Here is a 14,320-nt window from a genome sequence, read left to right as displayed (position 1 = left end):
GCATGAAGGCACCACAGAAATTACCTTGGCCATGGCAGGGGTCATCACTCCCCTTTCCCATGGGGACATTATGGAAGAACCCTTGACCCGACTCAGGAGAACTGCTTTGGGTCCCTGTGCTGCTGCTAAGCACTGTGTGGCTTTTCCTGCCCCATCCTGGGCCTCGACTTCTCCCTCGATGAAGTAAAGGTTAGGGGAGAGCCAAGCAAATCTCCTAGGATTCTGCAAACAATCCCTTCCCCACACTGGCCCAAACCTGCTCCGAAGGCAAAGAAGCAGATCTTGTCCTCGTTCTCCCGTAGAAGCGCCATGACCCTCTTCCCCATGCGCTCATTCCTCTTGTAGATGAGCTCCTGGCGGAAGTAGCTGTCAATCTCCTGGGCCGTCACCTGCTCGTGTGGCGGGAGGGTGGTGTTGATAAAGTTGGGCAGCTGCAAAGGCAAGACAGAGGCTGCCTTCAGTTTTTTTTTTTTTGGATAAAGGGTCTTACTGTCACCCAGGTTGGAGTACAGTGGCTCACTGCAGCCTCAACTCTCCGGCTCAAGCCATCCTCCTGCCTCAGCCTCCCAAATACATATGCACCACCATGACCAGCTAATTTTTAAATATTTTGTAGAGATGGAATCCCACTATGTTGCCCTGGCCAATCTCAAACTCCTCCTGGCTCGAGCAATCCTCCCGCCTTGACCTCGCAAAGTGCTGGGATTATAGGCATGAGCCACTGTGCATGACCTGCTGTCAGTTCTTTATGGAGCAAGGTGGACTTAGGATAAATATGCACAGCCCCAGTGGGGCTAGGCAACTTCCTTTTATGCGGACCCTACAGTGGGCTACATATTTTGTACATGTTTCTCATCAATTCCAAAATCCTCTCAGATAAGCATTGTTATTCCAGTTTTACAGATGAAGCAAGCAAGTGTGGAAAGGATCCAGGGATGTGCAGAGTTGCACAACTAGTGAATTGGCAGCGCCAGGATAAGGCCCAGCTGCTGGGCTTCCACATGTGTTGCTCTGCGTCGTGTCTCTGCCCTGTTTAACCTCAGCAGATGCTGAGGTCTGGGGAGGCTGGCACGGTGCTCATCTTGTTGACTGCTCTCACTTCACCACCAAGCCCAGTGCTGGCAAGTACAAGGAATTTAGTTCAGCAAGAGGATGCGCAGGGTCAGTTGAGCTGCCTAATACAGCAGGAAGGCCACTGAGTACAAGATTAAGCTCACCCCCTGTTCTGATGCTGTGTGGCACCGGGTAAGTTACTTAACTTTTCCGAGTCCCAGCTTTGTCACTTGTAAGATGAAACTGATGATACTGTGTGGATTCAGTAAGAGGATGGGGGCTGTCATGGGCTGCATTCAGCACATGCCACCTTACAGAGATGAGAGAAGGGATCATCACTTTTGATTTTCCCAATGCCTGAGCCACCATCTGCTGCCACCACCAACTCCCCATCCCTGCACCACCACTTTCCAGGACATAATGCAAACACCTCCATCTGTTTTTGAATACCTCAACCCCAGGACCCCGGCTTCCCCCATGTTGGTTTGCTCAACAACCTAGCTTGGAGCTGCTTAGGTGTTTTGCCATCACGCCACACTATACGCCCAGCCACACGGCCTGGGAACAGCATTAACAGGGTCTTGAACTAGGCAGAGAGCTCCCTGGGTTCAGGGACAGAGCTTTTGTCATTCCTGGCCCCCAACACCCAGCACAGAGAAGGTACCCAGATTCCTTGAACCTTGAACTTAAAGTTGTGCTGTCCCTTTCTGACCACAGTTGCCCCACTGTGTTCTTCTATTCCCAACATTTTGTCTTTCCAACCTGGATAACAGGCCAGGTGCTCCTGCACTGTCTCCTCCAATATGTGCATGGGGCTGTTGAGGAAATTGAGGCAGGGAGTCAGAACATACTCTCTCTTTCCTCACAACCTGTCAATGTCATTCCAACCTCCAAACTCCTGCTCACAGGATGGTCTCCACCTGATGTCCCCTCTTCCACTTCTCTATCTTCACCTACCCAGGCTCAAAGCACAAGATACCAGACCTTGCAAACTGAAGGGTGAGGTGGATGGAGAGCCTGGCACGAGGAGGTTAATTTCCTACAGGTTTAAGTCCCCAAATTGTCCTGCAGCCTAGCCACATGGCTTCTAGAGCCACTGCAGTGTTGTCAACACTCCTTCTGAGGAAAATGGAGTCAATGGAGGCTGAACCCTAAGGGACTCTAAGGAGGCTAGGATATTTGCCTCTGCTATCTGCTGGCTAAGGCCTAGTGTCTTCCCCAGAGTGAGAGGAGAGGTAAAGGTACATGCACCTTGGGGCTTCTCTGCCAGAAAGGCCTGACTCACTGCTCTGGGATGAACAAGACAATAACATGGCTGACGTCCCCTAACCTTGTGCAGTGCGCAACCTGGATAGCTGTAGACAGCAGTCTTGCTAGTGCCCAATCAGAGTTGGCAATGGAATTCTTACTCCCCCACATACCCCCTTTGAAAGTGATGATTGGAAACCCTAACACAACAGGGCATGCTTGAACTTGATGCAGCTATGGGGAACACTGAAGGCTTCTGAATGGGGAGAAGTGCAGAGAGCCCATGGGGAGGAGTTATTTCTGGAAATATGACTCTCACAGGTTCTCCCCGTTCTTTAGGTATGGAAAATAATGTGAAAACTATGTTGTACCACCAAATAAGTACTTGTCCAATCAGTGAATGAATGAGTGAGCTGAGGGGCCTTAGAAGTATGGGGTTATGAACGTAGGGCCTGAAGTCAGACAGTGAGGACAACTTGGGTTAGAATCCCTCTTTTGCAGCTTACTAGCTGAGTGGTCTCTCTAGAATCAAAAAGTGACTTGGCCTCTCTGAGACTAAGTTTCCATATTGGTAACAGGGGGTAACACACATTATTGTAGGGATTAAATGATTGAGTTTTGGAAAGTGCTTACTGAGCACTGTGCCTGGTATAAAGGAAGTCCTGAATCAATGTCAGCTATTATACAACTGGCCTGGGGATGGAGCTGGCTTCATCACCTTTCCCAGTGAAGGGTGGCCTTGGGCAGAGGGTAAAGATGAAGATGACAAATAAATGGCTCTGAACCATCGGAGAGTACCACGAAGGCGGCAGTCCACTTCCCCTCTCCTTCCAAGGGTCCCTGGAACCTGAACACATGTCCAGCCCCTCCTCCTATGCTTCCTGACCACAAATGTGCATGTGCACAAAGATGATTCCCCATTTATTAATTGGGGAGTCAAAAAAATTAACAAGGACAAGAACCCAAAAGTGAAAGTTTAAAGCCATGAAGGAATTGGGCTAGCTCCCCAGGCTCCCAGGGCTGGCCAGCCACTGGCCGGCATTCTCTGCATGTTTCATGCTGATGGGCCTTGGCTCCATGCCAAGGATGAGGCCTGGGTTTGGGCCAGGGCTGGAATGGAAGCAAATTAATGATGTCATTATACTTGTTGAGGGCCTTAAATCTTCTATGACAAGTTTAAGTGCGTGATGCACAATAACATTTTAAAGAGGACATGTGAGGTCTCCAGGGATGGGGTGATGAGGCGATTGGTTGGACAGGGCTGGGGTGGGGCTGTGAGAAATGAATTCAGTGTAGTCTTCCCTGACCCATGAACCACGTCAGGTCTAATGGTCAAATGCTCAGGTCTGCGGACACCACCTACTGAAACTCTGCACCCCTTCCCTGTAGCCCATCCATCCAACAGACACCCAGTGGGAACTTCCATGAGCCGGTCCCTGTGTTGGGCTAGGGGTCCTGAGAGCTTCCTCAGACTGGATCTGCTGCTCTCGATGAGGCTCACAGTTTGATGGGGGAGTCACATATGCACACAAGAACATCGATGAATTCGTGCTTTGAGAGGACAACGAGGAATGTGTGAGCCCAGAGGAGGCACCTAATAGGGTAACCACATGTCTTGGTTTGACCAGAACAGTCCAGGTCGATGATTATTTTGATCTTGAATTGTATCCGACTCTCAAAATTATCTGGGTTTGGACAATAAATGCATGCAGCAACTCTATACCTAAGGCAGTCTTGAGGCTCAGGCCAGGCTTCCAAGGGGAAGGCCTTTGGATCATCCTGCTGTTGCTAGGCATTAACAGTGCCAGTGGCCTGGGGGCTGCAGAGGCCAGGGATGCAGCCACTGCTGCAGGTGGGGACAGTGCAGCCAGGATGCAGGCCAAGGGTGAGGTGCCCCTGTCCCCTGTCCCAGTGTTATCCACCCAGGCCTGTACCTGTCCTGCCCTGGCCTCCAGATGTTGCTGCCTCATCCTCCATGTTATAGCCAGAGGCATCTTTCTGACCACATTGCTCTCTGGCTTGCACTCTCCACCCTTCAGCATCCCCTCTTTACCCCCATCTAGCGGACTCTACTGCCAAGCCTGGTTCTCATATCACCTTCTCCCTGAAGCCTTCAGGCAAAGGGATTGTGGCTCCACAGCCTCCATATCCTCAGTGCCCTGCAGATTTCGAGGTCCCCAGCTACAGACACAGCCTCACCTCCACCAGATCCCCTTGGGGACCGGATTCAGCCTTGCTGCCCTGACACCAGGCTTTTCTGCACCGTGGGGTGGGGTTGCCTAGTCTCTCCTCAAGCTACTAGATTCTATCTGTGCATCCCTGGGGTCAGCCTGGGCTGCTCCTCGAATCCAGGTGGCCCAATCCATCCACACTCTGTCCCACTTCAAGTACGAGAACTGTCGGGAGACCTCTGAGGCAGTTCCACTTGCCAAAGACAAATCAGTGGTCTGGACCCAAGCTCAAAGAAAATCTGAGCTTGCCTTCTCCCGAGGTCACCTCATGCCTCCGTTTCTCAGCTTAGGGTCAGCCACAGTCTGGCCAGCACCCTGTCCTGCACACTCCCGCCCTCCTGGCCACATCATGGCCAGACCATCCCGTCATGACCAGGGCCTCCTTTGCCATAGAGCTCCCTGGCTGCTCAGGACTCACGGGGGTCTCCCTCAGCAGATGAAGCAGGGTGGGCCTGGCCATGAAGGCGGTCACTCGTAGTGAGATTCCTAAGAGCCTCGTGGTGTCAGGGCTCTTCTCTCCACCCTCACTTCTCTGCCACTGAGTCAGAGCTCTCGGACCCTGAGTGTCCTGTGGCAAAGTCTCCAGTTCCTTCCTCTTTCATTCTCTATGCTGCAGCAAGGGACGCCACATGCCTACATTGGCTCGGATGACAGTCACTCACTGACATGTGCTCTGTGCCAGGCCTAAGCTGGGCAATGGGGACCGAGATAGGCAGCACACCATCACCCTCAGGAGTTCCTGGTCTTGTGGGGGCAAGTACTGATGGAACACCACGGCCTGGCCTGGCTCTGTCTGCAGGCTACACTCTCAGCACCCCTCTCCTATTCTCCTCTCGCCTCTGGCTCACTGGTGCATGGTTTCCTCTGCTGGAACATTATTCGCCCCCTTGTCTGTGGCCAGCTCAGGTTCTTACATGCCCTCTCATCTTGCAAATATCTTTCCTTCTCTCCCCAGTCCCAGGCCCTACCCATAAGCCCATCTAAATCAGCCGTTCCTTCCACAGGCTCCAAATGCTTCCTCTACTCCATACTCACAGCAAGGATTACACTTTGGTGCAATTCATTCTTGAATCTCCCCATCTTCCCTATGTGACTGTAAGCCCTTTTTCATAGCACTATGTCTAGCATTTATAAACTATTTCATTCATTCATTCATTCGTCCATTCATTCACTCATTTGGCAAAGGTTTACTGAGTCCGGCTCTGGGCCAGGGGCTACTCCAGACAGTTGAGATAAATCCATGAATAAAACAGACCAAACTCCCTGCCCTCATGGAGCTTATGTTCTAGTAAGGAGAGCAACCAATAAATAGTCACTAATCAATGAATCAAGTAGATAGTGTGTTAGAGGATGGCAAAGGCCATGGGGAAAAAAAGTGGAGCATAATAAAGAGGGTGAGAGTGTGGGCGTGCAGGCCAGGTTGCAATTCTGAGTGGGGTGGTTGGGGCCAGCCTCATTGAGATGATGAGATTTTAGTTAAGTGCTGCAGGCAGAGAGGGAGGGAGCCATGGTCATACCCAGGAGAGGCATTCGGCAGAGGGAGCAGCCAGTGCAAAGGCAGAAGCTGGTGAGATGGGTTCACAGACCAGCAAGAAAGCCCATGCAGCCTAAGTGGTGTGCAGGGGGGAGAGCAGAAAGTGACAGGGTAGGGAGAGAGCATGGGGGCCATGTAGGCCATCGCAGAGACTCTGGCTTTCACCTTGATAAAAATGGGAAGTCCATGCAATGTCCTGAGCAGGGAAGTGGCGTGTTCTGCCTAATTCAACAGCTTCTTGAATGAGCAGGTATTCAAGCACCATGACAGAGGAGGCACAAGGGCCTAGAGGTGCCTGGGAGAATGCCTGACCCTATCTAGGGGCTCAGGAAGGTTTCTCAGGAGGTGACGTATGACTATGACCAAGTGGGAGGAACCCTGGAGGAGAAAGGAGCCTGAACAAAGGCCTAGAAGCTTGAAAAGACAAGCTTCTAGGAAGAGTTGCAAGTTCCACAGTCAGCAGAGCAAGGTCTTTAGGATGGGGGACCTGGGCTGTGACAAGGCAGCAGAGGGCACGTTGTAAGGTCCTTGAATGCTGGAGGAAGCATCTTGGAATTCACCCTGAGAGCAATGAATGGGCAGGCATGGTGTGGTCTGAGCAGGGGTGAGCCATGCTCAGCCCCTTGGGCTCTACTTGCTGCCCGACCAGCTGGCGACAATCTTTCCTCTAAGACTCAAATCAAAGCAGAATGCTCTGGGCTGGACTCAAGTCCAAGCTCTGAGTAACTGTGGGCTTTTCCTTCCCTGGAACTTAATTTTCCCAGATGTAGAACTGAACTTCTCAGAGGCCTCCTTGGTCTTACAAGCTACATTTCCAGGGTCCTAGGCCCCAGAGTCACATAGATCTGGCTCAAGTTGCTGCTCTTGGTAACTTAAAACTCCCAAAACTCATAAGCCGTGTGGCCTTGGACAAATCTCATCTCTGAGCCTCAATTTCCCTATTTATAAAAGGGGGATAACGATAGCTCCTTTCTGCCATGGCTGGAGAGAAGATTACCTATGCCTGGCATGTAGTAGGGATCTAATAAATGCCAGGTATCCAGGTCTTTGGAGAGAAGCCTCACCTGGGATGTGTCGTGGTTGAAGATGACTGCGCTGAGGTCTCCGCAGTTGTAGTGCTTGATGAGGTCCTCCGTGGTGTAGGAGGCCTGCAGGCTCCCGGCCCGCACACTCTCCTGCTGCAGCAGGGTTTGGTTCAGGGCAAACAGCACCTGGGCCGAGGAAAGAGAGAGGAATGAGGGCTGTGCTCAGTGACCCTGGCTGAGCTCTAGGACTGGCCTCCTCCCTCTGGACTTCAGAGCAACAGGCCTGAAACAGAGAAGGTGTGTGGGGCCGGCACCAGCTGGCTCAGGCTGCGTGTTTCCAGTTTCTGTTCCTGCCTCACGTCTCTGAGCACGTTCAGCCTGCTCTCACCTCCAGCCCTTTGCCCACACAGGTCCCCACTCCTGCTCTGGTCTCAATATCTTATTAAAGACGCGGCAAAATGAGAACCCAACTTGTGTCTGGGTTTTGGAATGACGGGTGAGTTTTTCTTTTGACTCCTTTGTGTTCCTGTGCTTAAAAGTGCTCTAGAATGAGCATGAACTAATTTTGTAGTCAAGAGCATCCTGCAAACAAAGCAAAAGGACAAAAACAAAATGCCCGGTTGGATATCAAGGCCCAACCTAAAGGCTGCCTGCCCTGGAAGCCTTCCTCACCTAGGGAAAGGCCTGAGGAGTTGGGTGCCTGAGCATCTGATCTATCCTTGTATTCAGCATGCAGGTCCTCAATCTCCTCTGTCCTCCGGGCCACCATGCTTGTGCCCAGCCAAACCGGTGGGTGTCAGGAACACTTGGAGTGCTAGACAAAATGTCAGATGCCCAGACCTCGCCTTCTGGGATCAGAGGCTCTGTATTTTTAACAGGATCCCTGCACACTTCCTAAGCAGTCTGAGGATCATGGCTCTAATGGAACTCGACCTGCTCATTTTAGATGGAGACACTGAGTCCCAGGGAAGGGAAGGGAAGGGAAGGGAAGGGAGGGACTTGCTCAATTCACACAGCTAGGCCTGGAGCTAGTTTTAGCTGACAAAGTATCCCAGACTCCTTTGGCCAACAGAAGGGAGGAGACTGGTTATTATTTGGGCTATTTAATACAGATAAAGAGAAAAACTTGGTCCCTGTGCAGAAAGTCAGGAGGGAACTGGTCCCTGCTGTTAGCCCAGCCTAGCCCTGTCTTTAGGCCCTGATCATTCTGTCTGCACAATGCCTTGAACGTCAAGTTCCCAGCCTCGCCACTCACCTCAATTCAGGCCCAAGCATCTCTCGTTGAGTCCCCTGCAACAGTCCCACCCATCTCCTGGCACACCCCCTCCCTTCTCTTCTATACCACAGTTGTCTGTCATGGTCATCTTTTAAACGCACAAATCTGATGATCTCTCTCTCTCTCTTTTGCTCAAAACGTTCACAGGTCCCTCCTGCCCGCAGGCTAACGGGCTAGCTCTTCAGTAGAGCCTCCAAGGCAGTAACCTGGACCTGCTGTGGTCAAGAGCCTCATTTCTTAAGTGGCCTTCATGCCTCCAAATACTAAAATGCTCAGCATTCCTTCAAGAAAACAACAACGAAAACAACAACAACAGCAACAACAACAACAACAAAAAACCTCTGCCTTTGTGCCTCTGTATATGCTGTTCCATGGGGAAATCCGGCTCCCTCCAGTCTCCACTTGCAAACTCAGACTTAGCTGTCCAGACTCTGCTCAGCTGTCTCCTCCAGGAAACTTCTCTGACCACTTGGGGGCTGGGTTAGGCCCCTCCCTGGGGCTCCCACAGTCTCCATGGGTGGTAAACTGAGAGATTAATGGCCCTAAACCTTAGCCCCTTCCTGTATTCGTGCCCTTTCCATGGAACTTTGTAGCTCCTTTCCATTCTGACCCTGGACATCCTTCAGCCAATGGGATGCTAGTAACCATTGCAAATGCAGGCCTGAAAAGCAGTTATGTGGTGCTGCTGCTGCTGCTGCTGCTGCCTGCACCTCTGCCACTGCCCTGAGAACAATCCAGGCTAGCCTGCTGGATGATGAGCGACATGTGGGGTGGGGCCGTCCAGCCAAGGCCGTCCTCCACCAAGATCAGCCAACAGCCTGCCAATCCCCAGACATGCGAACCAGCCCAGCCAAGATCAGCACAGACTATTCACAATTGGCCCCAGATGCGTGAGTGGAAAACTCTTATTGTTATTGTTACACAGCATAGTTGTGGTGATAGATAACTGATACACCATGCTTCCTTCCACCATGGAGTGAACATTATATTGTATTTGCTGCTTAGCTACCAGCCTCCCATATTAGGCTATGAGCTTCTTCAAGACGGGAATTGTGTCCTGTTCATTTCTGAATCTGCAGCACTCAGCACTGTGCCTGGTGAAGACAGAGTGTCACTTCATTGTTCTTAATTTCTTTGACACCTCCTATGGTCACTTCATAGTTCAAGGCTGCTCACTGAGTCCTTAAATCTAGCCCCTACAGCTTCTGCACTCTGCATTTTGAGGCATGCCACCACTTTGTGACAGAAGGTCCCAGCAAGTGGCAGCAGTCACTTGGTTCAAGAACATATATTCTGACCAGAAAAGCTCATAAAATAGGTGTGCACAGCCAGGCCAAAGTATAACAGAGGCAACAGCACCAAGCGTGTGCTTGTGAGATCACCTCCCTCCCCTCTCATTTTTGTTCATGGCTGGGCAGGAGTGCTAGATTGCACTGGATGCAGCCCAGGCTACTCCCCGTAATGAGCTAGCTGGAGATGAGGTCAGCCCCCACCACCCCCTTCCCAAAACTCTACCTCTGGGCCTTCTCCAGGCCTCTAGGCTCTGGCCGCCACCACTGAAATCTGATATGTAGCCATCTGGTGCAGGGTGTCGATGGCAGCATGGTGGCTGGGGATGGATCACAGGAGGCAGTGGCCCTGTTGCTGTGGGCATTACTAAGGCAACAAGCACTTCCCCTCACACGGCACATGCCTCAGATGAAAGTGTCCATGTCGAGTTGATCCGCTCTCCTCCTCTGGGGGCCTGGGATACAGGCTTCCCGTGACTGCACTTGGCCACTGCACACACCTGCCCCCTTGCTTCTAGGTGTCGGCTTGGCCAAGGCACCACCTGACCTGTGGTGAGGTCATTGGCCCAGGCACCCAGAAGACCTGACTGGAGGAGAAATGTCTCCCCAGGACCTTGCTTGACTCACAGTTGCTTCTGTAATCATGCAGCCATCACAGAGCTAGAAGGTGTTCCAGTGAATTTAGTATGTTATTATCTGTGGGGTGCTAAAAACAGTCCTGGCATGTAGTAAGTACTGGATAAGTGTTTGTTAAATAAAACGGAGAGGAAAATAGACCCAAAGCTTCCCAGATTGGAGCTGGAAGAGCCCTGGAGGTCATTTGGTCCAGAGGCTTTTCAGGCCTTTTAAAGCCATGTTCTTGCTGTTGTTTTCCAAAGGAACCTTACTTAGAACTCAAAATATGGAGAAGGTAAAAATAGAAACTTCCCTGGTTGATGTAAGGGAGGCAGGCGGGTGCCTGAAGTCTCACTAACTCAATGTTCCCATGCAGTAGGGACTCCCAAGGCCTTTCTGTGGAACCCACGGGTACCCTGGAGCCTAGTTTGAGAACCACTGATCTCATCCTGTGGCCTCATCATATTAAAGAGGAGAGGAGGCTGAGGTCCAGAGCAGGCAGAATGGGGCTTGCCTAAGGCCACACAATGAGAGGGGACAGAGTGGACTCAACCCCAACTCTTAACTCCTGGTCCAGAACTCTGCAGGGCCCTGGACCACATGGCTGGATTTCCAGATGTCCACAGGCACAGCCCACATTGATCCACACACACTGCCACACCCCTTTTTTTTTTTTTTTTTCTAGAGCCTTGTGAAATAGCCAGGGAATATGTACTGTTAGTCTGTTACTAATAAGTCTGTTATTAATAGTCTATTACAAACATATAAAACAGAGGCCAGACTGCTTATGAGGTCTTCCCATGTGTCCCAGTAGGAGTGTGGTGGGGCCAGGAATGAAATCCAAGCCTATCATCCTGATTCTCCCTACCTGGGTGGGGTTTGGTGTCTTCCAAAGACCCCTGTCCTTCTTTTGCTCTAGGCACTTACCCCACTAAATTGTCCCTGTTCACTGCCTCTCTGTTTCCTGCTGGATCCCAATGTCTCCATTAGCAGACATTCAGGAAGCACTGCAAGAAGAGGGATGCTGATCCAGAATCATGTGCACTTTCCCTTATACCTCCTGCCTCGTACCATCCTTCTGCAATTTATACAGAAGTCTTCATCCATTCATTAGTAGGATTACTATGTTTATTGAGCACTTACTATGTGTCAGGAACTTTCTGAACTCACGTTCATTTATTTAATCTTTACAGCAACTCTGAGGTAAGTCTATTATTAGCTCCATTTAATTAAAAAAAAAAAAAACTGCAGCAAAGAGACATCAAGCACCTTGCCAAAGGTGACAAAGCTAGAGAGGGATGGACCAGGCATTTGGGCCAGGCCTGGAATGTATCCTCCTAGTTAATCACTACCCTGTAGGCCCTCCTTCTGCTCTCCCTGGAAGAGAGCCAGGAGGGATGTTGCCCCTAGTCACAGATGGGAAACCAAAGAAGCAGAAGGGAGTGATGGGCACAAGGCCACACAGCTGGTAAAGGACAGGGCTGGGGTTTGAAATTACGTCTGGCACCAGACCAGGTTCTCACAACCAGGACTTCAGCGCGGTATGTGCTCCTTCACGAGCATCCTTGGTGCTTCCAACAGACAGAGGGACGCTACATCCATTCATTCACAAACATTTACTTTCAGCTCTTCTCTGCAGGGATTTGAGATTAGTAGATTAATTGGACTTGGCTTCTGTCGGTGCAGAGCTCATTTTAGAGGCAGATGTGCCAACTGGCCGGCACAGCAAGGGTGGTAAGTACACAGGCTTCCTAATGAAGCGCCTGGCCCTGACTCCTGCCTCCCTTTCACTCACCCTGAATTCCCAAGCCTGGTGTTGCTCAGACTCGGGATGTCTTCTGCTCCTGGCCACCTTAGAATAACAAACCTTCTTTGCATGTAGCCGCGGTGGCCCACTCTAGGATAATGTTTATGATAAGGCTTTGACATGGAATAACAAACATTGGGTGAAGGCTAGAGCTGCCTCTCTCCCCCTGGATGGTTGTGTGGAGGCCCAGCCACCAGGAGTTCCAGAGCATCCCCCGTGGACTCCCCTCACCAACACTGGCCGGACCTGAAATGGCTTGTGGCATCTGCTGAATGTAGGCCCAGAATTTAAACACGTCTTCAAACAGGGAGCTAGGAAGGAGTGAGGCAGGCGCCAGGAGGGTGGGAACATGTTTATCGTTCCAGAGTAGTCCCGTAAACAGTCCTAGATGGGCTGGAATGCTAGACACGAAGGCCTATGTTCACTCGATGGCCCAGCAATTGCACCGAGAAGGCAGTAGGAACCCCTTTGTCAAGTAGGGGGTTTGGAGCCAGGGCCCCTTGGGACAAGTCTGGCTCTCAGTTTGCAAGTCTGCTCATCTGCCTCAAAGCCCAAGGGAATCACAGCAAAGGCCCCAATCTACTCAGCCATTCTTCCTGAGCACCAGTCATTGTTCTAGGTGCTGGGGAGTTAGACAGGGACAAAACAGATTAAAAAAATCCCTGCCCTTACAAAGCTCACCTGCTAGAGGGGTAAAGAGAGAATACATAAATTGTTAGTAAAAATACTAATATGCAGCATGTTGGACACACAACAACGGCTCCATTAAACTGGGAGTGAAGACTGCCACCCAGCCACATGAATCCCTCATGCCTCTGAGTCAACAAGCAAAGAAGGAGGTTACTCTGCTGCCTGGAATTATTGATCCTGACTACCAAAGGGGAAATTAGATTGCCACCGCAGTGGAGGTGAGGAAGAGTGTTTCTGGAATGCAGGAGACCTTTTAGGGCATCTCTTAGTATTACCATGTCCTGAGATGGATAACTACAACAACCCAATCCAGACAGGACTACTAATAGCCCAGACCATTCAATAATGAAGGCTTGGGTCATGCCGCCAGGTTAAGAACCATGACCAGTTGAGGTTGATGTTGAAGGCAAAGGGAATACAGAATGGGTAGTAGAAGAAGGTAGTCATCAATACCAGCTATGATCACGTGATCAGTGACAGAGATGAGAACTGTAATTGTCATGAGAGTTCCTCCCTATTTTGTTATTAATATTTGTGTATGTGTGTCTGTGTGTTGCTATCTCAAGTATCTTTGCTTTCTTCCCCTCATCCCTTTGTCATGTAACATAAGATATATTGACTTTTATCACAGTATTTAGGTATCGCTAGTTTTACATCATAGTATTTAAGATATAGGGTATCAAGAAGAGTAAATGTCACCCAAAGACTTTGTATCCTCTTCTGGGGAAAGAAACAGAGCATTTTTGGTTGTATGGAACTATGGCCATGTTATTGTCCTTATTTGGAGATTCAGTATGGTTGAAGATGTGTACGGGAGCCCAACTGACAAGGGATGAACTTGTGATGGTTAATTTTATGTGTCAACTTGGTTAGGCCACGCTATCCAGATATTTGGTCAAACTTTTTTTAGAAGCTTCTGTGAAGGTACTTTTTAGATGAGACTTATATTTAAATCAGTAGACTTTGAGATGCAGATTACCCTCCATAATGTAGGCAGGCCTCACCTGCTCAGTTGAAGGCCTTACCAGAAAAAATTTGACCTTGTCAGAGAACAAGGAATTCTACCAGCAGACTGCTTTTGGACTTGAACTGCAGCATCAACTCTTCCCTAGATTTCCAGCCTGCTGGCCTGCTGTGCAAATTTTAGACTTACCCACCAATACCACCAACACTATATGTGTGTGTGTATGTGTGTGTGTATAAAAGGTATACACCTATATCTATTTACAGAGATACATACACACTTACATATATTCTATTGGTTCTGCTTTCCTGGAGAACTATTAAGGAATATGTTATAGAAAAAAATAAAGCAGTAAATTGGATGGGGAGTGATGAAGGAAGGGGAACCAGCAGGTGCAAAGGCCCTGTACATATGTGAGGAGAAGCAGAGGCCAGCGTGGCTGAAGCTGAGCCAACAAGGAAGACGGTGATGGGAGACAAGGTTAGGGTTAATGATGCTCCATGTAATGGAGCATCCATGTAATGCCCCCAATTACATGGAGCATTGTAAAAATGCTAGGAAACCATCTCACACCATAATTGTTTCAGA

At 50.0% G+C, this 14,320-nt stretch overlaps 1 protein-coding gene across 4 annotated transcripts in view; it reads right to left on the bottom strand.

The window, feature by feature from the left end:
* Positions 1-14,320, bottom strand: part of LOC105495006 (TraB domain containing 2B) — a 254,818-nt gene that overhangs the window by 56,858 nt on the left and 183,640 nt on the right. For all 4 annotated transcript variants that reach the window (XR_011621191.1, XM_011764120.3, XM_011764122.3 and 1 more), the window contains exons 3-4: positions 7,131-7,277; positions 257-431 (exon numbers count right to left, since the gene is read on the bottom strand). Coding sequence is in view for 3 of the 4 variants with exons in the window: in XM_011764120.3 (XP_011762422.2) it covers positions 257-431; positions 7,131-7,277 (322 nt within the window). In the remaining variant the exon portion in view is untranslated. The remainder of the gene's footprint in view (positions 1-256; positions 432-7,130; positions 7,278-14,320) is intronic.

This window comes from Macaca nemestrina, chromosome 1, assembly GCF_043159975.1.
Source record: "Macaca nemestrina isolate mMacNem1 chromosome 1, mMacNem.hap1, whole genome shotgun sequence".
In the NCBI taxonomy this organism is placed as follows: Eukaryota; Metazoa; Chordata; class Mammalia; order Primates; family Cercopithecidae; genus Macaca; species Macaca nemestrina.
The sequence above is the reverse complement of the archived record's forward strand: the minus strand, read 5'-3'. Positions and strand labels throughout refer to the sequence as shown.